Source organism: Sturnus vulgaris, chromosome 1, assembly GCF_052056855.1.
Source record: "Sturnus vulgaris isolate bStuVul1 chromosome 1, bStuVul1.hap1, whole genome shotgun sequence".
NCBI lineage: Eukaryota > Metazoa > Chordata > Aves > Passeriformes > Sturnidae > Sturnus > Sturnus vulgaris.
The window spans coordinates 121,108,122-121,134,536 of NC_142243.1; the positions used below are offsets into that span (position 1 = coordinate 121,108,122).

At 39.0% G+C, this 26,415-nt stretch overlaps 1 protein-coding gene across 3 annotated transcripts in view; it reads left to right on the plus strand.

The window, feature by feature from the left end:
- LOC148225466 (uncharacterized) overlaps positions 1-26,415 on the plus strand; it is an 86,150-nt gene that overhangs the window by 14,941 nt on the left and 44,794 nt on the right. For 2 of the 3 annotated variants that reach the window (XR_015807538.1, XM_088175541.1), the window contains exon 2: positions 4,024-4,229. Coding sequence is in view for 1 of the 3 variants with exons in the window: in XM_088175541.1 (XP_088031667.1) it covers positions 4,024-4,229 (206 nt within the window). In the remaining 2 variants the exon portion in view is untranslated. Of the gene's footprint in view, positions 1-4,023; positions 4,230-14,979; positions 15,251-26,415 lie in introns of those variants that run through there. The other variant, XR_015807537.1, reaches the window with a different exon arrangement.

The following is a 26,415-nucleotide window of genomic DNA, read 5'->3' on the forward strand; positions in this document are numbered from 1 at the left end:
CTGTTTATTAAATCTGTAGATGACATCAAGGTGGAAAGACCTTGGAGGAGAGAATTAGAATTAGAACCGAGGTAAGGGAAAAAGTAAGATACAATTCAATTCTACAAATTCTACTTTTAGGCATGTATAATCAGCTGCATAAATACAAGGGGAAGAACAGGCTCATCTAATAGAAAAAGATCCACAGGTTACAGTGGATGCAAATTGGATGAGTCAAGCTGCTGTTGCAAAAAAAATGCAAATGTGCTGGGATGTATAAATCTTGTCTGCTAGGTGTGGTCTTGCAAGATAAGTGGTCTGTTGTTAGTTTTGGTCACGCTGTCAACAACAACAACAATAATAGTACTAGTGCTACAGTACTAGTACTAGCAGTAGTACTGCTACTACTACTAAAGCTGCTTGAGCAGGGTTAGTGTTCCAATTGGTTTTTCCTGTATGGGTATAGCAAAAAGTAATGATTTTAAATTACTAGAAAATCAATTAGGACTCAAAGAAAACTAGTAAGAATAGCAAAACCTGGGCTGCAGCCTTGAAAATCTGTAAGAACTTCTTGCAAAAAGCCTGTAAGATATTGGAAAGCCATCTGTCTGAAGCAGTACAGGAGTATCAGGCTAAGGGATGAACCAGATGAGGTCTAGAGGCCTCTTCCAAGCTTTCCTTTTTAAGCTTTTATATTTGGTGCTGAAAAGAAGAAGAGATAGAGACAAATGAGGGTTTTAGGGACAGGTCTTCCCTCTGACAATGTACTGCTATATCCAGGGTTTTTCCAGGAACTGTCTTAGAGTCATCTAATTTGGTCAGACTCCAAGGAATTGGCTCAGTTTCTTCTTGTTAATGAAAATTAACAGTTTCAATAAATGCCCTTAGCCTTGGGTTTTTATTGAGCAGGATATATTAGAATGGGCCTAAACTTAGGCTAATAGCAGTGGCAAAAACCCTTTCACACTGGGTCTTAGGTGCTGATAAGATTTATATGTTTCTACTTTTTTTTTCCTTCCTATAAAACAGTACTGAATTTCCTCTTCCCTCACTGTGAGGCAAATATTGATTGTTGCCTATTATATATGTAGTATATTACAGCAGGGGTCAATAAATATCAGAACTTCTTGTCTCGACAGTAGGAATCTGGGGTAGGAAGGCAATGAACTCTACTTGAATCCCACACTAGATATTTTGGTGATGCTTACAAGTGGGGAATTTCCTTTACATGCCTAACAGTTTTTCATGAATGGTTTGGATTTGTTTTTTTATTAAAACAGTTTGGCATCTCTCATTGTTGTTGCTGCACTATCTTTAAGTGCTTTGTTGTAGAATAAGCCCATTAATATGGCTCTGTTTATAGCCTAACAGTTCAGCTGAAAGATTTGTAAAAACGTTGTGGGTTAGTTGTTTCTTTGCCTTTTATATATCTAAATAATAGATGATTTCTTTGAAAAGTACATTGCTTCTAATTTAATAGAAAATAATTCAGTAATTGAAAGGGCTCTTTTCATGTTATGTTGACAGGTTTGAAAAACCATAGTAAACTTCAGGTGAAATAAATAAAGGTACACATATCTTCTGTAATGATTACCATTATTATTCTTATTAATAATACCACTACTCCCAGGAAATATTATAAGAAACACTTTTTTTTTTTTTTTTTTTTTTTTTGCCACAGTCTGATGCAAGTCGTTTCTACAGCCCTTTTCCCTATCTGGAAGAAATGTCATACAGAACAGCAACCACACACCTTAAATTAGAGTCCAGTGAATGTGGTTATGTTGAGGAGTTATGAGAGACAGAGGTACTAATTTGTAGAAAGATAATTAAAGAGAATCTACATGCTGCATGTCATATCACAGCCCAGACTCTCCCTTCTCTTCTACATTGCTGCTTTTCTGACAGTGGGCTCCTAATTTGGGGTTTTAGACGCCTGTAAGAATAGGTATCTCACCTGGATGAGATATAAGTATCTTCCTTTCAGAACAGGGAAAGATAGTGCCAATTGCTATTTTTAGGGATGATGATACTAAAAGTCAGTTCAATCCATTCCTGTTGTGCTGGGTTCAGCCTGGGTAGAATTAATTGTCTTCACAGTGGCTGGTATTTGTGCTGAACACAGGGCTGATAATATAGAGATGTTTTTGTTACTGCTGAGCAGGGCTAAGCCTTTCTTGCTTTTGGTGCTGCCACGCTGACAGGAGGACTGGGGATGCCTGGGAGGTTGGGAGGAGACACAGCTGGGACAGGTGACCCCAAGTGACCAAAGGGATATTTCAGATCGCATGGCATCATGATCAGTATATAAATGTAGGGGAGGTGGGGAGGAGGAGGGAGGAGGGACATTTGGAGCAATGATATTTGTCTTTCCAAGTCACTGTTAAATGTTATGGAGCCTTGCTGTCCTGGAGATGGCTGAACACCTGCCTGCCCATAGGAAGCACTGAATTAATTTCTTGTTTTGTTTTGCTTGTATGCACAGTTTTGACTTTCCCTGTTAAACTGTCTTTATCTCAGCCCATGAATTTTCCAGCTTTTACACTTCAAATTCGTTCTCTGATCCTGCTGGTTGTGGGAGTGAGTGAGTGGCTTTGTGGGGCTTGGTTGCTGACTGGAGTAAAATCATAGCACATATCTAGATAGGTTTTTTTTTTATCAGACAAAAAATTTGGGCTATTGATGGTAAATAAGCTCTGTTTACATTTTTACAAGTATTTAGTAAACCTTTGGCTTGTGCATTTGCTCTCTCCTGTCCTCATCTGCATTTGATCCCCTCAGAGACTGGAAAGGAAAGCTGGGATGAGAACAAATTTTTTTGTTTGTGATTTTGCAAAATGCCAAGCATACTGCAGCAGTACTGAGATGGTCTCTAGGAGTGTCCCTGTAGGCATTGTTCAGAAATCAAACTATTGTTTATTTCTCAGTACTGGTAGAATGTATAAATATGTGTTTAAAGTGTGCATTTCTCGCCTTCACATTTATCTGCTACTGTGGCACAGGTCTTGTGCTTAATTTCTATGGTAAGCAATTTGGAGAAAATAGGAAGAGTGATACACATCCCGTATGATTATTGCCTTTTCTTCATTCAGTGATGTGGCCAGGAAATGCTGCAGTGAGGTACTTTCTCTCTGGTACACAGTTTTTCAATCATGGTCAGAAATCAAGCTGCTGTGAGGTAGTGCATGGTCTCCCTGTAGGTCAGCTCCTGCGTGGTTAATGCCTGTCTGTGAATTGGTTATTCCCTCTTTCACTGAGGGTAAGTTACCTCACGTGGGACACATGGTAAAAGATATACATTGTCAATCAATGACTGAGAAATAATGGGCAGACTGAATTTACATAGTACTACTAATTTGTTAATAGAATAATGGTACTCACCAGGAAGGCAATTTTATCAACAGAGTGATCACTGCATATTAAAGGCTTGATGAAGTCAGAAATAAAGTCTGCATGCCATAGAAACACTTAGAATATGTTTATTGTCTTTCCTTTTTTTTTGTGGTCATAATAAGATGTTAGAACCGGAGGTGATTTTTCTGTATTTCTCCTTCTATTGGCACCATACAGGAAAACATCAATTTCTTTACTGAACCTAGTCCAATGTTGCTGACCTTGTCCATTATTTAACAAGACCATAGGCTCCTCATATTTAGTGCTTGAAAATGAGCCAGGCTATGTCACTTAATTTCTCTAAGTGGTTGGATTCTTTACAGCCTTTTAACAATAATGGCAGCATGACCCCCTGTGTTGCATGTGCTGTGTTCATGCATCTGAAGTATCACAACCTACTTCTCCAAGACCATCCTCATTGCTGTATACTGAAGCTGGGAATTCGAGTACCACAAGGAAAAGCATATGCAGAATTGTTGGGATTTTTCCCAATAATCCATTTATTACTTAATCAGGATTGCCATAACTGCGTGTCAGAAGGTGATGAGTCATATGGTTAAAAGAAAAGGCACACGCACAAGTTTCTCCTGGCTCTTTCCAAACTATTGACTGGTCTAGCTTGTTTGTTTACTCCACTCTTTTTATTGACAGCAGGTCGCTGTACAGCCACGGGTGCCAAAATGATGAAAACAACAGGTGAAGGTGATGTCCACATGGGAACAGGCGAGAGGCAGCCTGAGTTATTCAGCCTGGAGCCTTGGGTTCTGCTCACACATCCAGGGATGGTTTCTCCAGGCATCTTCTACCCAGTGCAAGGCCTGCAGGAGCTCTGGGCTGGGCATCCATACCTCACACGAGTGAGTATCTCAGGGCTGCAGGAGAGCTCCCAGCATTTATCTCTGCCTTGCCCTGCAGCCTTTTCTACTTCCCGCTCAGGTGTTGCTCTGCTGACTGCAGTCAGTCCCAGTTCTGAAGCCATGGTTATTATTTCTCGGCCATGTAACTGTTAATTATGGAGGATTTCGCATCCCTGTGTGACTATGAATGTTGTAAATGAGCCTGTGAATACAGGCTCTGTGGTAAACAGGAGAATTTTTTATTACTGTGTGGTAATAACATGTATTTAAAACCACTGGTTTTTAAACACATATGTAATTCTGAAAAAGGAAAAATAATGCCCCAGTGAAGAGTTAGATTTTACTCCCAGTGCTACAAACTCGTCATTTAAAAATGAATTATCAAGTAAGAAATATTAAAAAATCAAAATGAAGCATAAAACAATCCTTTCTCTCGTTCATCCTTAGAATCCAGAACAAAAAAAAGTATTTTAAGGGAAGCTGTCAAGTTAAAAAGGCAGTCATTTGCATTCTTCTGGGAAGAGAGGAGTATCTATAGTAAAACCGCAGGAATTAGATTCTTGCTTTCTTTCAGATTTTTTTGTTCTATGAATCTCTCTTCATTATTTATATAATGTGATTAAATGTTTTATATCCATATAGGCAGTTTGGCCCTGGTCCTGCAAAGTCATATATTTTATATCTTTCACGACTTTCCTGAAACAATAGGATCTCAGCATTACTGATACAAAGACATTTATTTAGCAGCAGAACATTGCATAGCTCCTGAAAATCATGGTATTGATTCAAAGTGGAAAAGGAATGTGTCTGCATTAAGCAGATTTAGTAGTCTGTGACTGCATTCTGTGACCTGTTTTCCTACACAGAATTTAGATGGAATATTCTACTTTAGCATTTTAAAGTAGCTGACTTTTTGCATTTGGTTAAGATAACTCAATACTAGAGAGTGGGAACTGAAATGTCAGGAAGAATGAAAATAAGCAGTGTATATCAGTCTGTCTTTCCCTATGGATTGTAATAAAAAATATTATTTTATTCACATTTGGATTTTTTCATAATTTTTTGTTATACTGTAATCAGGACATGAATGATAATACAACTTTTGAAATTTAATATAAAATCTAACATCCTAGTAAAACAAAGCCTGAATCTAGTAATTTTCCATTTGGCTTTGTACTAACCTTACTTGCTGCTGTTGTTTTTTGTTGGTGGTTTTTTTCTGTTCATTTTCTTCAGGCTTTCTAATGTTTTGAATGGCTGTTACTGAAGCTGTTTTGTGCTTGATCAATTCAAGGCTTCTACTTCTCTTCCAGGGATCTGATTATCGACAGTCCTTTCTTGCTGGGCTATCAGGTAGCTTGACACCAGCTATATGGTGGGACTGTCCCAAGGCATCATTTTAGGATACAAATCTCTAGTGACACTTCAGTGATTCACAGGAGAGAGAGGATTAATCTGGCTGCAGTCTGGCCTGAGATTTTGCAATTACTGCAGACCTGCCTTAGGTAAAACGTACAGGCTATGTCACTGCAATGCTAACACCTTTCAATCCTTTCTTCAGGAAATCTATTTCTTGTCTATTTCTAGATTTTATTTTCCATATTAATTATTGTTCTTTTACATCTTCTGTGATGATTGCTAACATGTTCACTTTTGCCAAACCAGGAGTTAAAATTGATTATGCAGACAATTTCTAAAGATCTCTTGCTATAGTCAGCATTGTTAGTATTAATTCAACTCTCTTTTCTGCCTCCTAGATACTTCCCACAGTCCTGGGATTTTTGATCTTAGATTTTTCCCTTGAAAAATTCATTTATTGGCACAATTCTTTACCAGATTTTAGATCTGGGAGGGGTTAAATACTGTTCAAAATTGCAACAGAGTCAAAGTTATCAATATCTACACCCAAGCATGAGAATTGTAGCATGCTACTTTTGTTACTCCAGGTCATTATTTTGTCTGGTAATGAATACAGACTTTCAAGGGTAAAGAGGTAAAATTAGGTCATGAAACACAGAGGAGAGATTGTACTACACGAAAGGAGGAAAAAAATCACAAAAAAAATTTCAAAAGGCATGGAGTGAAAACTACCTACAGTATATGTGGAAACAGTGTCAAAATCTTTGATAAAATAGAGCTGACAGGAATGTGATTTTCTTTTTTCCAGGTGGCCATGTGAATTTTTCTATACAGCTTTGTCATGGATTTTATCTGGTACCACCAGACTTCTTAACACTCTCAGTTCACTTGTGAGACTAAACAGTTCCTTCACTAGACAATGCTGCACTTTTTGTAAGAATCACATCATTCTCATTAATTTTAATGAGCATTTAATGCATCTCAAGTGTGTTATTTTTACATCCTGAAATTTGTGACTGTTGAAGGGTTAGAAGCATGAATTTTTATTATTTTTTGGTCTGCACTGCACTGTAGAACTGACTGTTCCTGGTTAAGTGAGAAGCAGTCCTAAGTATAGAATATCCTTATTCCTTCTGAGTGAAGAATGAAAGCTCTGGCACATCTGTGCCTTAACACAGATTAATGAAACATACAATTTTAAGGCAGTCACAAGGCTTTTAAAGTGGTATCTTTTTTGGCTTAACTGAGTATTAGAAATTCACAGGGAAACAAAGAAACTCAAGTTGTCAGGGGAGTATCATTGTCCTGTCAAAGCATCCAGTCCCATCTACATTGCCTGTCTATTCTGCAATATTTGCCTGAGTTTATTTATTGCTATTTATTTACATTTCAGAAAAACAGGCGTTTCTCTCTCTTATCTCAAAGAATTCTACTGATAATGTCAGTCTTTTTCCAGGTAGATGACCACTTAATGAGAGAAAGCCACTTCCTTATATTATACAGCTAGACTTCATACCTGTATATTAGGCTGTATTGACTTGATTAAATCCTGATTTTATATGTTTTCATTGGTAGAACTTTCTGCAAATAGAATAAAGAACTTTTAATTTGCCTCTTACTTGATCAGAACATGCTGTTTTCCCCTTGTATTCCTCATATTTCCTCTTCTTGATCAAATTCTAGTTTTTCAGATTAGGAGTAGTGACCAGCCAGCCAAAACCTAAATCCAATCAGCAATGCAGATTTTAAAAGTAGGGACCAATATTCAGTGGTGATGGAATCTTCTCTTATTGCCATTTACAGCTAAGATCTGAGGCTGATTAATTACTATTATAGGGTAATTCAATACTGTTTTAATAACAGTTACTCACAACTCAGAGAGGAGATCCGGGAGGATATCTATGTTCTGTGAAAATACTGTTCCATTTAAGGAAATGAAATAGTAATATGTAGTTTAATTGCAACAACATAAAGGAATAAAGAGGAAGTAGCATTTGAGTGTGAAATAATTACTTGGTTCGTGGAGTTGTTTTTGGTCTTGTGACTGTTCTAATTAAATTGTCCAGCACTCTCATTGCATATGTCCTTGCTTTTCTGGCATTCTTCACTATCCTGAGTACTTTGCAGGTTCAAGGTTTGTTAGACAGGTGAAAAAGAAAGTTTCTGTAATGGTTTGTTGCCACTGGGATCCCACTCTATCAGTACTGACTATGAAAGACCTCATGTAATAAAAGCCCAACACTTATGACTGTGCTATCCAGGGAGGGCAGAGTTCACTAATGCATGTGTTGAGTCTTGTACTGAGCCAGTACTTATTGAATAGTTAAAGCAGTGAAAAGTAAGGATTTTTTTCATGTGGGAATTTTTATTTTTCATTAATGATAGCTCATTGCTGGCATTATGGCTATCTCAAGGTGGTAAGGTTTCCCAGCTACTGTGCCCTGAATAACTCTGTAGTTGCCAAGGGTCAAGGTTGGGTTTAAATAGTTGTTTGTATAAAATCAGTAGTCACAGGTGATTTTGAGGATGTGTTTTCCAGGTAATTGGAAGTATAGATTTGTTCCTCTAACATTTTCTTGTGAACGTTCTGATAAACAATATACCCTTGTTTGCAAGGCTCATGCTCATATGCAAATGAGTACAGCAAGAGAATTCTCCCTGTACTGAATGCAGCAGTCACAGCCAAAGATTATAAACAATCAATTGGCTGAATTACAGTTGCAGAAAACATTTGTTGAATAGTTTCAATTAAGGAGCAGTCTTGTGAGAATCAAAGTTGCTTGGCATTTGAGCAGGGGCTATATTAGTTCAGCTAGGTCCAAGCAGTTACACTGAAGTCCACAGTGTTTTTCCATACATGGGAAATTTGATGTCTCCTCTGACCCTAATTGTGTTGTAGTTTGTGGGGCTGAAGGAAGCTCTTAGGGCTCATGTGAGCTCTGTTGCTGTAGGGTAAGAAGAACCTGATCTCCATGGCCCAGTGAGGAGCTGTAGGATCCCTGCTGCTGTTGCTGCAGCAAACATGGCTTTGCACCTTGCAAATAAGTGACTTTTGCTTATTGTGGCAGGACTGCCCATGTGACCCCACCAGCAGAGCACCCAGTGCTGGTGGTGGGAGTGTGGGGACAGAGGGTGGGAAGGTCTGTGAGGGAAGAGGGCGACTTCCAGTACCTTCTCTTCCCAGCATGGAGCAGCATAAATCAGGTGCAAATTCCAGTACGAAACTTGTATGGTGAATTTAAACTGTGGCTGTAATCACAAGACAGAGGTTGGTCTACAGGTCTTTCTAAGCCTAATATTCTGTCTCTAGCAGTTAGTGAGAGCAGATACTTAGGGGAGTGTATGGGAACATGAATAGTGATCCTTCCCCTGCTAAACCCTCTCCGTGATTTAGGGATTATCCAGTTCAGCGCTCTACTCAGCAAAAGAATAAAATATCTAGGAAGATCCCATATTTTGGACATCTGTACAGTCTTTGTGGAAACAGAGAGATTAATTTTTTTTCCATCAGAGGTCAGTTCAGGCAAAGCATTAGAGATTGTCATGTTTGGGAGTGAGAGACTGGGCAATAAATAACTGGTTGCTGTTTGATATTTGCAATGCAGCAAGGTAAGTTCTTCAAGGGAGAGAGGTCTGCTATTTTGGGCTGTATGTACACAGCTACTAGAGATATCTGTCTCTCTTCCTGGCCTGATGTATTTTAACATTCACAGCACTTATCAGCAACTGATCGATCTCCAGTCAATCCCAGCAGAAGATGCAGAAAATCAGAGTATGATCATTCAAATAAGGACCCGTCATAAAACTGCCTTCTCTAGTGAAATAGCAGGAGAAAGATGAAGGGGAGAGATAATTCTATCATTTGTGACAGTCATAGCTGTTTGCAAGAGCTTTAATGTTGACTGCTACAGTTTCAAGCATAGAGTGAAAGCTTGGTGCAAAGCATGCTTGCAGCTGTCAATCTGTAAGATGCAATTGATAGAAGATGCTATAGGAGACACGTGGATATGTAGTTTCTGCTCTTTTGTTCTGTCTGCGTGCACATGTGTGGGAAGATAAGTATTTTTCAAGCTTAGGGAGAAATGGCTGTATTGCAGTCAATGAGAGTTAAATCCCAGCTTTATTGAAATCAGTGGTTAAATCCAGCATGTAGGAAGTTGGGCTAAAAAAAAAAAAAAAAAACAAAACAGAGAAGAAATCCAATTTGAGGCTTTTTATTACTAACCTTGTGCAAATATAATTCTTCTATATGAATTACCTTCATATCATGTCAAAAGCAAGAGAGTATAGGAATAGTTTTCCACCAGAGCTCTGTCAGAGTTTTTCCATCAGCTGAATTTTATCATTGTCACTGATATATTTTTCATCCAGGATTTTTCTTCACCAGAGTCTGATAATTATGCTGACTGGTGACTACTTCCATGGAGAGCTAGTCTAAGAGCACCGTAATTTTTCTCACTTGCAACTGCAGCATATTTTGAACCTGTAAAGGCAATATCGGTGGATTAAACGAATACTTCTGTGTAGGGGCTAAGAGGGGAACATTTGGACCAAGACTTTAACTTTTCCTAGGGTGTTTGGAGTTCAGATTCATGTGTAAGTTGGAACAGTGCTTTGGGGCTTGGGCTGCATGTTGGAAATGACCTTGTAACATCCTGCCTTGCCAAGCTAGGTCGTGTTAAAGCAATGTGGGCTTGAAGGAGGAATGGCACTGCCCGGGGTCGGAGTCACTGAGTGCTTGCAGCTTTGACTTCTGCAGGTAAGATCCTGCCATCCCAGGTGACCTTCTGGTGACATTGTACAGTTTGGGAAGCAGAATGGTGAACATTATCGGGAAATGACACTGCTGTACTTGAAGAAAGTAAGAGATGACTCCCATGTGAAGTTTTTCTTGAAGTTTCTCTGCCTTCTGAGGCTACTGCCCTTATTATCCCTACTTAGTGGTTTTGTGTATTTTGAGCTCTTTTATGACTCTATTTTTTTACCCAAGCGTCTTATTTTTTATGAGTATTGAGGACTACTAATTATTAGGCAGGTAGTATGATAAAACAGTAGGAAAATTAATTGTAAGAGAACATGAAATAATTCAGCTTAGAATAAAAGCCTTAGAGTGAGTGAGCACTAAAATGTTAGTGAATATGTAGTGATTCATCTGCCTACTTTTAACAGCTGCCATTTAAATTGAATTTAAATACTGTAAACAAAAGTCTTTTTGTGGTGTGCTTGGAACTGTATTACAGCTGCAAAGTTCCAGAGGAAAATGCTGCATTGCAGCTCTCCTTTTTTCGCAGCAAATCTCTGCTGGCATGTAACATGCAGAGGAGGAGCTTCAACACAAGCAGGCTGTTTTCAGCTTCATTATGCAGATAAGTCGTCTCTATCATCTACACTATAAAAACATCTTTAACTTCCTTTGGGGATGGAGGAGAAAGACAGTAAGGGAGGAATGGGGGGGAAAATAAGAGGTCAGAGAGCTTACACACTGATTTCTCCCAGTGTTGCTGTTTCAGTGGTGCACTGGTTTTGCCTTTGTACAGATCCAGCCGATTTTGACACCCACATTGTTTAATTTCAGCTATTGCTTATCACTGGGATTTAATATTAGACATTGTGGCAGTGCTTTGGATGAGTCTGAGAGGAGTATTCTGGGATGCTTTAGCCAACAGGCAGCCTTTCCTTCACAGAATGCTGTGATTCATGTCTGGTTGCTGACACCAGGGAAAGTGAAGACCTTCCAAATAACCTTGAAAGAGAGTTGGCCGACAGCCTCCACATGCTTTTAAATTTGGGGGAAGGGTGTGTGTGTGTATAAAAGAAGGAGGAGGGATTTAAGAGTCCCATATTTACATCATTCATGTTTAGTACCTTGCCTCCTGAAGAAAACTCCCAGGTTGTCTGTAGCTTCTTACATTGTTTAAGGCAAGAAGGTAAAGCAGGTGGTCCAGGTAGTGCCAGACTGAGAGCAGGGCAGCCCTTGAATGGTCTCAGAGAACAGATTTATGTAAATGGGATGATTTAGTGCTGTGTCACACCAGGTGAAAAATGGGATTTGGGAAAGGGTTTTGCAATCCTCTCAGCAGGACCCTTCAAAATTTCAGAGGGTAAAATATCAAGATCCTGCAGGACAAAAAGTAATGTAGGAGCTCCCAAGCTCCCATCCTACTCAACAGAGTCTAAGCAGATTATCCCTTCCAGCAAGAGCAGATTGAAAATGAAAACAGGAGAGCTACTATAAGGTTTTTCACCATTGACACATTATAGGTTAATAGAGAATATTGTTTCCTTCCAGAAAACCTCAAGGTATCTTAAAAAGATACACAGAAATCTGCCTCTCTGGATTTCAGCAGAGAAGGGACTGAAAAATGGAACTCTTTCTTTTTGGAGAGGGGAGTAATGAAATGGGAATGGAAAGCTTAAAATAAAAATCAGCAGCAACACCACTACAAAAAACCACTATCACCCAACCAAAGTGCAAAACCGGTATTTCACCGATGTTTTTTCAACCTTGTCATATGTTTTCCCCTCTTCCAGGATAATTTCTCTAATTTGAATAGAATTAGGAAGGCAATGTATCCTGAAAGAGATGGTTTTTCTTGTAGAAAGAAAAAAATCAGCAGAAAACAATTTCTAAATGTAGAGGAAGTAGTTTGCACACAGAGCTTTTGTTCTTGCCTGTTTTGCAGCCCATGCCTTTTGCTGGCCCATGAAGTTTAGCCCTTGCATTTGAAGCCTAATGTTGAATCCATTACAGGGCTCAGGTGAGCCTGCAATGAATTCTAGTCATTCCTAAGAGGATGCTTGTGGCTCAGTTAACAAGGTTGAAGTTGCCTGGCCCCGGGCTACATCTCCTATTTTGGGGTGGGAATACTTTGGTTGAAAGGTTGAAAACACTTTTTTTTCCTTCTCCTGTCTCTTAACTTTTCATCAGGGATGCATCATTTTTTGCTACAATATTAAAATATTTACAGAATTGTTGGAAAACAGAAGAACCATTCAGTCAAAATATTAATAAACTTCCCCCATCGATTCTGCATCCAAAACTGCTTCTAACAGTGCATTAATTAATTAAAGTACCTATCCTATTGTTTTTTAAAGTATTTGTCATTGCTGGAGTGCTTCTGCTGTTGAAACAGTAGCTCTGAAAAAACCAAGAGTACAATTATGTATTATGGGCATTTTTTTAAAATTAAAAATACGGAAAGAAACTGTACTTCAGCCCTCTTGAGAATCAGTCTGAGTGCTATAATTTGGATAGAGATCTTGAGTCCCTCAAGCTCTTTGCATTTAGCATGTAGAAACAGCAGTTCTCATCCTTGATCATGAAACCCACTTCTTCTTCAGATAAAAACAGAACTATTTGTTAGAATAGGACAAGAATTGCAAAAAAAAAAAAAAAAAATCTGTATGTTGAATACTTTCATGTGAAAAATCTGGTCTGGCAAACACTTCGTGTTTGGTAATTGAATGCAGGAAGCAGCAAATACAGTTAATGGCTTACTAGTGTTCAGGAAAGCTGCATGGAAAAAAAAGGTGTGTGTTGTTCCCAGAGGTGATGAATGTCTCTTGCTTGAGTGATTTCTTTGCTGTAAATGTAAGTGCAGGTCAGATGAAACTATTTGTAAGTTTGTGATAAACTTGTTGAATTTTCTTGATGAAAAAACCCAGAGAGAAAAAAAATTGAAAAGTCTTTTTTCCATCTTTTTCAATTGTTTTCCACTCGCCAAGAAAATTTTGGCCATTTTGGCATCGTCTGAAACAACTTCTTTTTACATTTTAAATTTAGCCAAGAAGCCAATTGTCAGCTTTTCCATGTTCCTTTAATTGATCCCCATCTGGTAGTACATGATCTTTGCCAGGAAAGAAGACTGAGAGCATTGTAAAGTCTCCAGTGTTTGTTTTGCAGCAGAGGTCACTTGTTACTTGAGACTTGATTGTTTTCACTTTTGAAAGCATTAGATTACTTAATTAACAATAGTAAGAACAAAGCGATTCCCATGAAATTTAATGTGAATGTTAAACATATTGAGTTTTAAAAAATAGATCTCTTTAAGACATCTTTAACTGTTCAGCTTCTCTATTTGCTTCTTGCCAAGCAAATAGCTCTTCAGAATTTTCCTTATGGTCAGACAAATCCAGTTCCTGGCGATTAGTTTCCTAATGTTTTGCAAATTCTCTCTGTGTTGTGTATTAACTGAAGGTGCAGCAGGCAGGTCAGAAGAGTGGTACAACTGGGACAAACATCAGAGCTTGAAAGAAAACTGATCTTCAAGAAGCATTTTGTACCTTGAAGCATTATTTTCTGAGGAAGTGTGGGTCTTTAAGTGTCTCAACATAAAGCTGTGGAAATGACAGAAGCAAAAATTAATAGAGAAGAAATAGATATGATGACTGGACTGAATGCTTTTGTAAGCTGCTATAGAAAAAAAAAGTCAAGATGATCTCATTTGGTGAATAGAAATGATAGACAAATAATGTCAGTTTGATGTGCTTTTTAGAAGACCTAGAATTGGGAAATCTCAATTCACAAAATTCTGTTCTCATAAAAAAGCTCTCAGCCAGTTATCCTCACTTGCTATGGAAAGGCTAAGAAAACCAAGTATTTGTCTCTTCTAGTGAATTTACATCTTATCTTAAAATTCTTTTTCACCTTCACATTTGTACTCAAACACACCAAAATTGCATTTTCTTACTTCCTGTAGTCTGTTCCACACTGCAGTTTTTCTGTCTATTATCTAGTAACTACCAATGCTAGAGTCTTTGACTAAGTGAACAGTTGCTACAGGTCCTGAACCCACAGCTTGGCTTCTTCTAGTCACAGAAACCATTTGAAAAACACTGAATTGGAGGAGGAGTTTCAAATGTACTCAATCTTCACCAGAAGCTTCTTGTGTGGAAGTCAGTGGTAGAATTCACAGGAAAAGCTGTTATCTGTGAGACCAGCCCAAATGAAGTGCTCTCTAAAAACCTGCCTTCCTGAAATCCAATCCCCATGATAATAATGCTTGAAAACAAGCATGGGGGAGATCTGATCCCTTCCCTAGAAAATTAATGTCACAGAAACACAGAGATGAAAAGTCAGGAGGTTTAGAAGTCTACCACTTATCCTTCTTTGAGAAATGAAATTAATTTATCTTAGTAGGAACTGATTCATGGAGTGAGCAAAAGGAAAGAATTGCCAACCTGTCATGTTCTGTTGCAGAAATGTGAATCACAATGATGTGTCTCAGCACAACTGAACCGCACAACAGAAGCACAAAATGCTTTGGGTTGGAAGAGTTCATCCCATTCCAACCCCTCTGCCATGGACAGGGACACCTCCCATTAGCCTGTTCCTGTGCCTCACAGTAAATAATTTGTTCCTAATATCTAATCTAAACTTACTCTCTTTCAGTTTGAAGCCATTCCCCCGTGTCTTGTCACTACAGTTCCTGACTGCCTCGCAGGTTTGTAGGCCCCCTTCAGATACTGGAAGATTGCTATGAGGACTCCAAACAATCCTCTCTTCTCCAGGTGGAACAGCCCCAACTCCTCAGCCTGGCAATGAAACTCTCCACTCTGCAACTGATAATGAAAAATAACCAAATACATAGCACAGGTGCAAAATACTTAAAATATATTTTAAAAGTAGCACATGAATAAAGTACACAAGCCACATTTGAAAACATATTGCTTTTTGCATCATATATTAGCAACATACTGTGGTCTTTGAAAGTAGCTTCTCACTCAGACTAATTTATTAGGGATAGAGCTTTTCTTCAGTATTAGGTAAATTTTAAAAAAGTCCTAAATATTGACTAAGGAACTGAGAATAATATACTATTATTTTCATTAGTGTAGCTAGATCTGTGCTGGTCACTGTGGAATATTAAATATTGGAAATCAATAAAGTAGCTGTATATATAGTACACTTTAACAGTAATTACTAATACCTGTCTTCTCTGCATGCCTACATCCACTTCAGCAAGTAATAATACTGGGTTTAACGGTGATAAACTCATAGTATGAATTTACTGGCCTAATTAAAACTGTTGGGATGGAAAGCTTAATGCTGTGTGAGGTTTTAGCCAGGCTGATAGCAGGTTCCATGAAAGTTTGTGGTTAGTCATAATAAAGCCCCAAAACTTATGCCAGCACTCAAAGCAAGGCAAGGTGTAAGGCAACCTTTCAAGGTCCCACACAACCATCTGGGAGGACAAAACCTCCTCCAGCCACAGAGATAAACAGCGACTGCAGGAGGCTGGGACCAGACCAGGACAGCAGCTGCTGAGCCCCAGGTACCTGGGGAGGTGGAAAGTCTCACTCTGGCTGCTGCCTCCCAGGAAGGCTGATCTTTCCCTAGGATAGCATATGCCCTAGGTAATTTGGGAAGGGTGCTACATGGAGAAGTTGTGTTGCTACTACCTGTGAGTATGACATAAGTTGAAGAATGGAAAAAATTAATTTTGTCCTGCCCTGCTGAGGAGCTTTGGGCTAGTCCTGATTTGCCCTTGTCCTCCTGTCTGTTCCCTGTTGTCACAGCATAAGGGTGCTTCACAAGAGCTAATAAATTTTCCCTTCCAGAAAGATATTTTTAGGGAGCTGAGGCACATCAGGACATTCTGAAATGAAGCACAGTGGAATTTCACTGGTTTCAAACTCAGACACATTCAAGCAGATTCAGAGCCAATGTTACAAGTCCTCCCGTTGACCTAATGCCCTTGCAAAAACTGTGCCAGAGTCAGGAACCAAACCTTGAGCTCTTTAAATATATAAAGATATGGACAAAACTGCACTGGTGAAGTATCTGTTGTCAAAAGAACGTGTAGCCAGTATTCATACTGTGGTATTTGTCAAGTATGACACTTTTAGCTATGGAAAAATAATGTTTTCTAGCTGACTTTATAGTTGCATTTTCAAAATGAAATATTAAAATGTTTCCCTAAAAGTCTCTCTTATTTTTCAAGTGAAAAGGAATTTCAGTTTACTTTTTACTGATCTGTGTAGCAGAAACTCTCTGAGCCATTTCCCTAATGCATGAAATGAAGTATATTGAACTTAATAATGGTCATTACTTTGGGCACCCTGCATAATGGGGAAAAAACCCAAGGACAACACAACCTATTGTTTCCTTTCTGTTTATTAAGTAATGTTTTTCCATGTTATATTTTTAAACTATTATTTGCTCTGAGTGTTTCACACTAATGTAAGCCTTTATTAAATTACACAGTTCAATAACTTTCTTTTACATTAGATCAGACACATTTCCTCTAAGTTTTGGTATGAAGTATTTTTGTAGTTGATCTGTGTAGTCTTTCATTCTGCCAGATTATAATATACAAAAAAATGGACTTCTACAAGATTCTCTCAGGCTATGTTTTTAGAAGTTATGAATCCACTGACTCTCAATATCACTGTAAATACAAAATTAAAATAGATGAAAAAAGAAAAACTAGAAATGAATAGCTGTAGTTTTGCTGAAATATGTTTACTTAACTTAGATAAAAAACGTATTTAAAAGAATTCTCTGAAACAATAGTGGAAGAAAGGGGAAGTATGTGGTATTTGGGAAGAGGGGAATGCTGGCAAAATCAAAAAGGCATCACAGACCTTGGTGGTGTCCAAAGGCTTGTGTGATGAGGTCCTACAGAGGATTTCCTGTGCTGATATTTTCTGAGTCGCTCCAAACCAAGAAAAGATCTGATTTGATGTCTTTAACTCTCTGTCTGGCATTATCCTTTTGACAAGGACTCGAGGTAAGGTGCCTATTTCTGCAAACATATCCTCAACATGCAACATCCCAAAGCCGGTGTGAAGGCAGCACTGCAGATACCTGGTATTGACCAAAAGCTTCTGCCATTACTTGCATCACTCTTTTTAAAGCACTTTGGAATTAAGCAAGAATTTTAGAGAAAACCACAATCAACGTTTTCCTCAGCCTGCCCTCCCTTCACAATGGGATGTACAACTCAGATCTTTGTTTCAGCCCCATCCAGACCAGAAGATCAATTATTTGGTTTCTACTTAGGAAAGCAAGGAGTTTGGCCTTAAGGACAGCTTTTGTTCAAAGTTGCTTGGATTTGAATAGCTGCCCACCTGCAAATGTGAAAGCTTTTTCACTACTAACTATCTGCTAAGAAAGTATTCTCTGGACGCATTCATTTTGTTTCAGCTCTACATGAAGCCTATGCACCTTTAAAATACTTTGCAGAAAACAAAATGAAGGTTTTAATTTCATAAAAGACAGCCACAGGTATGCTAAAACTAAATAGTCACATAAAATAGGCAGTGGATTCATCCATATGGAACCTTTTTGGCAACAGTTTTGTCCTGGATCTCTGCAAAGGTGTCAGCAGCTCAAAGCGAATGTACTATTGCTTAAGAATTGAGGAAAAAATCCCGAACAGAGATTTTCACGGAAGAATATCAGCATGGGTATAAAACAAGCTCTCTCACATCTCCTTCCTTCCTCAACAACCACTGCAGTCTTTAGACAAAAGATCACGGTAAAATGCGGTGTTTTGTGGCGCTGTTCCCCGCAGCCACAAGAGGGGGTTTGAAGAACACGATCTGCTCCCCCTTCCAGTCTCAGCCTTCCCTTCTGCACATGCTATGTCAGAAGTATCATGAAACCAGTGATTTCCTGAAATGACTGAAATTTGCAGTCATTTCGCAAATGACTCCTTCAGTCACTCATTTGGTAAACCAGATGAGACTAAAAGTTTCATGCGTTCTATGAAGTGACTGACGTGCTGCATGTTCCGCCAGGCTGTTTGACTGCTTGTTTCACCCAGTAACAGGCATATTGTGAAAAGCGCGTTATTGGATAAGGATCCTTCGCTCTTTTCTGCACTGACTGCTGGAGATGACTCCGGATTTTGAAAGTAGCTTCAGAAAAGAACTTTACAAAAAGTATGAGAAGTGTCCAAAGTGCTTGATACTAAAGGAAAAATATAGTACAGCCATTGCTGAAATCAAAAAGGCAAGCCAAGATCTCAAACTCAATTCAAAAATTAAACACTACTTGCTTGTAAAGTAAGTTTGAAAAAATAGGTTTGGAGATTTTTGTGGTTTTGGGTTTTTTTTCTCTCGTTTATTTTCTTTATTATTTTTTTCTTTCTGCTCTCGTCATAATTTGTCTCTTCTTTGGTTATGGACTTGCTGGTTAGTTCTTTTATATTTCCTCCACTGCTCATAGGTGTGAAATTCTATGGATGGCGACAAGAAGCAGCTAATCAAAAACCTCTGGACTACAGAAGCATTTCTCACATATTATGTGAAAGTTGAAGAGAGGCATGATATGGCCAGAAAAAGCAAGAATTGTTACCTGTTCTTGTTATAAAGCATTTATCATCTGAATATGTAAACATCAAAAGACAGACTGCTCTTCCGATTTTCCTGCTTTGGGTGCTAAAATCCTTGACTAATGACCTTGCTATAAAGCTGACCATTAGAGCAATGAATACTCATCAGAGGCCACGCTGACTTTATTGGTCTGCAAGCTTCATCTCAAGGCAATTTTAAGGAAGTAATGTTGTAACCAAGACCACCTGCTTAGATTTTGTGTTCTCTGAGCCCCTGACCTCAGAGGGAACCAGAAACAGCCTTTCAGTTTTTCAGTATTTTACTCCTACTTGGCAACTCTTGGTTGGGTCTTGGTAACCCTACTTGGTTGGGTTGCAGAGTGATAAAAGAGCTGAAATTTCTGCTGAAGGAATCCAACAAATGAAGATTCTGTGGCCTCCACTTGGCTTGGTCTATGGAAAAGCAAGATATTCACAAATCCAGGGGTCTCTCAAAGGGGATGATAAGCAAATGCTCTTAGCATGGATGTCAAACAATAATTCATGGGACTGGACTGTGGGGACTCACTTTGCTCAGTTCTCAAAAGCACCACCCATCAATTTGGAATAAACCTCACACTGTATGCAGCTTGGTTTGGTACCAATCCCAGATGTGGGCATAACTCTGCCTTTCTATTATAAGGGATCATCAGCCACCTCCACAGTCAGCAGAATCTGCAATCAGTGTTCAGTGCTCTTGTTGATGGCTCTGCTGCACTCACATCCCCAGCAGACACACTGCTCCCCACACCTGACACAGGGCTAGGCAATCAGATGGGAATCATTGCTAAACTAAAGGTTAGACCAATTCCTGTAGCTCAAGCTCTCTCAGAAAGGATTCATCCAGATCCACCAAATTCTCCACCCACCCATCCTCATGGGCTAACTGGTCCTTCACTTTTAAGGCACCTTGCCAACCACTCCCTGCACAGTCCTGCCCCACGTTCAGCTGCTGTGTCAGCTGCTCTGGGCAGCAGGAAGGAGCCTGGGCAGCGCTGGCTTTGCAGGCAGGGCTCTCAGTAAAGTACAGAGGGAGGAAAACACTTCAGAGGGAGCAAAATGGAGAAAATACTGGTATTACAGGTAAGTTATGAAGACAAGTTCAGTTCTGGCATATGAGACTGGAATATTTCAGAAATAGATGTCCATATGGCTTTAGAAGTAAATAAATTATAAAAACCTCATGTGTTGTCTTTTAAAGTCAATTCGTGTCATAAGGTATCAGGCATTTCACATGGTGCCTCCCTACTTGTTTCCCAAACTTCATTAAAGGTGTGAAACTCTCTCGTATTTCACAGAATAACTGAATGAAGCAGCCTTTTTGTGAAATGGTTGAAAATTTTAATCATTTCCTGAAATGACTGGTTCCAAAATATGACTGTAACATATACAACTCTGGAGTCACCCATTTCATTTTCAGTAACATATGACTTCCCAGGAAGGCACATGGAACAGAAATATTACCCATAGCTTCATTTTATGCTGTGCTGAGAGGGGAGAAAAGGAAAAGAGGCATGTGTTTTAAAACCATTAAGGCATTTTGAGCTGTACGAAGTGAAAATTGTTCTCTAATGATACAATATAACATATCCTAAATTGGATTATAATATACACCCTCCTTTGCAGCATATAGTTAACTGTAAGTTCCCTTTCTGGAAGGAAGTCGATGATTTCACTGCAATGACATAGTTTAGAACAAAATAAATAATCTAAGTTGGGGATTTTTTTATGCAGTCAGTCCTGTGTATTTTGAAAAAATAGCTTTGATTTTTTTTTTTTTTTTTGCAGTGCACTCTATCATAGAATTGTAAATAACAGCTGCTTCACCTCTAATGTTTCCCCTCACACTCCCACCTTGCTGTTTTCTTGAAATGTCTCATGGGTCAGATGTGAGTCTCATAGCTGCAGCCTATCCAACCTTTTCATTAACATCCCTGTTCCTTGCCATTTACCTCCAGTCTGCACATTTTTAGTTATTTTGCTTTGGTACTAAATAACTATTCCACAATTAAGAATACTGCTAGCTCTTAGCCCCATTTTTCCCAGTTTTTCCTGCTCTTTTTTAGAAAACTTAATTGTTGCCTTTTTAACTTGCAGGTTAGAGCAGCAGGGCACAGGAGTGCAGTTCATCAAAGATGTTGTCTTGCTGTTGATGCCTAAATTGCCTGACATGGGATACCACAGACTAGCAAAGGTTCATTATTTAATTTGTATTTGACACACGACCTTGAAAAATGTAAATGTTATAACTATGGCAATTTGAGAGTTTACCCTGTCATTTAATATGCACAGTCCCCTTTCTTCTCTTATCCTTTTTCTTTTTACCATAAATTTTATGTCCCCAAGGAAAAAAAATCAGATACATATTATGTGAATTTAATTACAACTGAAAGGTGATACCCCAAAATCTTATGTTATGGAAATCTTATAAACCAAGGGAAGTTGTCTGTGAAAAAAGCACTCAAGTTCGTTAGGGGAAAAAAACCCCAAACCATACAACAAAGAAAACCCCATAGTAAACTAGAATTTTCAAAAATGCCTAATGATGTTGAACACCTGAATTTTTGACTGTCCACCTGGAAACATTCTCAGAGGGTCTGACTCAGAATCATTGTGAATTTCCACCACTCCATACACAGAACTCTTGCAGGTGCCTGTCTGGGAAGCACTGAAAATGTAGTACCCAAAATAATTAGTCACTTCTGAAATTTTTGGCCTTAGGCAAATGGTTCAAAAACAACTCTCCTGTCTCCATCAATATTTGCTAAGTGGATCTGTGTTCAGAAGGGTGTTAGCAGGAAGCAAACATGGTATGTGGCTTTGCATGGATATTTGAATTAAACTGTTTGGTGGCCTTTTGAAGCTCTTTAGGAGTCATTGTATGAGAAAGCAGTTGCAGTGATAACAGCTACCAGGCAATAGGAGCAATAAACAGATTGTGAGCCGCCCATTGGCTGCACGATGCTTCCATGAACCATTTGCAGATTAATGTTTATTGACAAGTAAATCTGCAAAGCTTTGGATCTTTCAGTGAATTATTTTCAAACAAAAGAAGCAGCTAAATATGTCCAACTATTTGGAAGAAATTTAACACTGTTAGTTGCTTAGTGGAGCATAAATTTCAAATATGAGAATGTGTGACTGCCTTACACTGGTTTCACTCTGAATTTGCTGTCTTGCTGAGGATCTGTCAGAAGAGCACAATGTTTTTGCTAAGTGCATCTAAAAGGTAAGTCAGCTTGTTCCAGAAAACGTAGGAAGGAGAGTTGTAGCTGAAAAAATCGTTTTGTGCATTCAACATGATGAGTCATAAAATAACTTTAAATATCATATGACACCTTCAAATTTAAAACACAAAATATTTCTAAAAAAAGCATACAGCATGTGAACCCAGAGTTGTTTCCTTTTCCATAGAGAAGAATGAGCAATGAGATATAGAACAAGTAAAGAATAATTTACAGACTGCTTTGATGGAGGCTTGTCCTTGGTATAAAGTGGGCATCAGAAGAAAAAGCAGCAGCACTTTGATTTCCACTCCTTGTAATCCATGAACTCTGCCATGAAGGAGCTGTAGCCCTGGCTGTGTACCTTACTGATTTCCTGTTACCATTCTCTGCTGTCACCTCTGAATGTCCTTTTCCAGGCTGAATCGGACCCAATGTCACACCAGTTAATGCATGCGTTTGTGTGCCTCTTTCTTACAGATTTTTATGATCTTAACACTGTGACTGTTTTTTCTGCATTATATACATCCTTGGAAAATATTTCAGTTTATTTCAACAGATGGCCATAAGGGATTTCATGAAGACAACATGCCAGATTAGGAATAAGTTTTAAAGAATGATAGCCAAGAATAAAGTAATTATTTTTGACTGAGTCCAAGCAATCTAGACATCTTACATATGACCTTGTCATAAGGAACTAAATAGAACGGGGCTGAGGAAGTATGTTGAAGTGTATATGTAATTGAGGGATTTAATTCTGCCAAACTCTTGATTTTGAATGCACTTCAAGAGGTCAGTGAATGATCCTTTAATTTCATTATCCTGGCACTTTGAACACTGGATAAAGTTGGTTTATTTATTGTCTATATTTAAACAATTTTTATCTTCATATACTGGGATATTTTCCTCTGTGAAAGTAATACACTTTTCATTATAATTTGCTATTTCATGCCGGTCATTACTTCTCCTAAACCTGGGCTGCAGCACAATCTGTTACCCATAACAGGAATTCCTGGTTTCACTTGGAGCTTGTGGCATTTTCACAGGGTGGTAAAGAAATTTTTAAACCTAGATGGCTTATATCTGAAGTGATAGTCATTGACGTTTGATATACTAGGGTTTCCTTGTTTAGCTTTTCGGTTTTGGATTTCTGTTTTTTTCCTTTCCCAAAAGCCCTAAACAATTGCTGTAGTATGGAATTATATGTATATAATTTGCACTTATTATTTATAACACAGCAAGACCACAAGTTATATGTTGCATTTTGTTGTTGCTACTGTGGAAAAATTTACATAAGCATAGGAAATATCCTGAAGGCATTATTATAATCCAGTCAGAAAATGGTGTTTTGTTCTCTGGGAAATTCTGTTTCATCAGGAAAAAAAGACCTCGGTCAGCAAGCTTTTATTTGTGTAATGTGAGCTAACATCTCATGGAGAAAATAAGATATTTTCCCTCACAAAAATAATCAAATCTTAACAGTTTGACTGATCCCAGAAAATGTTTGTTCAGTGGTTCTCAGGTTTGTGAATGCTCTTTACCAACTGTGATCACCCTACAAAATAGTACGTGTCTTTTCATGGTATTTTTTTTCTCTTCTCTCTTGGTTCTGTTTAATCCTTTTAATAAGAATTCCCTAATTTTGTGTTTCAGATTGCCTTTATTTCATTCTGTATCTACCTTCTAAAGCATTATTACAACAACTGTCTGTGTCAGTGAATCACAGATCTATGTCTGTTCTCCATACCTCAGTTATCCCTGTTTTGTGTGTGTCTTCCCAAAGTTATTGCTCCTGCTCACACTCACACAGGCACATCCCTTCCCAGTCCTGTCACTGTGGAAAATATCGAGGTGCTTTCCATTTTTTTACATTTGGGTTTGGGCTGAGCCTGCCTACAGACTCCTCTAGTCCAATCTTATAGCCATGTGGTAAAGATCTCTTCTGCAGAACCTCTTCAAGATACATCTTTCTTGTCCATCACAAATGGGGACAAACTGTGTCTCCAGACCTTTACATGGTAATTACTGCAAAATCTTTCCCCTCAGCACTTGTAGCTGCCAGCTTGGCCCTCCTATATCTTTTTAGAGTTCTGCTGCAAAGGTAAAGAAGAACACCTCAAGAAGAGTACCTCAAGGTCTAGGAGGAGCCCTCCTGCATACACACCTTTGCAGAGAGGTACCATGTTCTCTGAAAATTCAGTTAAATAATAAAAAAGCCCTGAATCCATGTGGAGACCCCATCGTTCTGGAACATAATGCTTTGTTGTGGTTAAACATATCAAGTAGAGTCAGCTGAGAAGCTGATTTTCACAGGGCAACGGAGACAGAATGACATGCTCATTCTCATCCAACAACAGCCCAAGCTGAAATGTGCTATAACAAAGAGCCTGAGACAGCCTTCCTGTCCAAGGATTTTCCATTGCAGAGGGAACAATTTTTCTTGGAAGACTCTGTGCTCCTCTGTCAGAGAGCAGAGTGGAGCAGGTATTCTGTGAACACAAGCTTACTGTTTGTGCCTGTCTGGACTGGGGGAACGAAGCCCTGGAACTGCCCCAAACTGTCCATGGGAATCAGCACATAGGTGCTGGAGGGCTCCATGGGGAGCACAGCCCTCTTACACTGCCCCTGCGGCACAAGCAATGACTGTACACTTTAAATGCCTTTAGGCATTTACATTTTCAGAGCCTTGGATTGTGATTTATTATATTTACAGGAAAGGCAAAGTAAAGAAAAATACAAAAAAGCTAAGGAGTGGGGGAGGGCTGTTGTCTGCCCAGAGTGTTTTCAGTAAAGCTGTCCCTCTTGTTACTTATATATAAATAACCCTTACAGCTACTGTGTTACGGATGTGTTTCAGGCTTGGGTCATAGAGCATGCACGATACCCTGAGGTCTGAATCTGCCCGTGTGCTCCTCAGTACTGGGGCTTGTAATCTTGCCCCTTAAGTACAGCTGATGTTAAACCAAGCACGATTGTTAAAAAAGAGTGTCTCTCCTCCACCCAAACCCGCCATGGTGGTAGGTTAGGCTGCAGATGTGCTTAGTCCTGCACCAGCACAGCAAAGACCTGGAAACCTCTAGTGGTGATGGGGGCAGCAAAGCTTAGCTCGGGACAAAAATTAGAAATGTCCGACAGCAGATCTGTCACAACAGAGAGAATTTCTAGTCTGTTTGCTTTCCAGCTTGACAGTCTCTTCCCCTCCAGCTGTTTGTTCCTCCCCTCTTGGTCCCTTGCTGCAGCCAAAGAGGGTTGTGTGCTGTCAGCTGCCTGCTCCCCTAGAACTCTAGTGGCAGTGTTCTTCTGCAGAAGCTCTGTGCAAAATTATTCACCCCCAGAGAATCTATTTACTGTAAATTGTGTTACACACTAAATGATTTTAGAGATATCCACTGTAGTTCTGGATTTTAAAGTCATGGCAGCAGTTTGAGAGATGAATAATTTCCTTTCTCCTTGGAGAACAGGTCCAGCTCTGTGCCATTTAGCATGGATCCCTACTGCTTAAGATGACCACGCTCCCCAGGGAAGTGGTCACAGCCCCAGCCTGATGGAGTTTAAGGAGTTTTGGACATTACTCTCAGGCACATGGTGTGACTATTGGGGATGGTTCTGAGCAGGGCCAGAAGTTGGACTCCATGATCCTTGAGGGTCCCTTCCAATCAGCATTGTGATTTTGTGGCTTCTGAGACCAGAATAGTTCCCATATTATTTGCATGAAAGTTGCTTGTCTAGGATAAACTGCAGAGCTCTCCACAGTGAGATACTGCAGCACTGTCAGCACCTCACTGTGCCTCTTACTCCTCATTTATGTACTCTCAACTGATAACACTGGTGCACTGCTGCATTAAGGAATAGCTGATGTATATCTGGTGCTTGGACCCTCCTCATTTCAGTGTAAATACACAGAACATGACCTGACTGCACCCTAACAAGGGCTAGAAACTAGCCTATGGCAGTCAGCACTCAAATCTTCAAGCGCCCTGCTCTGAACCAAGACTAGAGGTGTATCCTTAGAGTGTGAGACAAGAACTGAGCTCATTTAACAGCTTTGAATTTCATGATGATCCTTCTTTGTAGGAAAGACACGATATATCTGTTTCATTACATGAGTTGAATTTGTAATTTGCAATCCTATACTTCTGCTTTTCTCAAACTGTAGAGGCAGATAATGCATTGATTTCAGATGACAGAGCTAATAAATGCACAGTTTGTTGGAATCATATCTATTTACTTCTTTATTTAGGCAGTTTAGGCTAACTTAAATTAGTATTTACTTCTTTTCTCCGC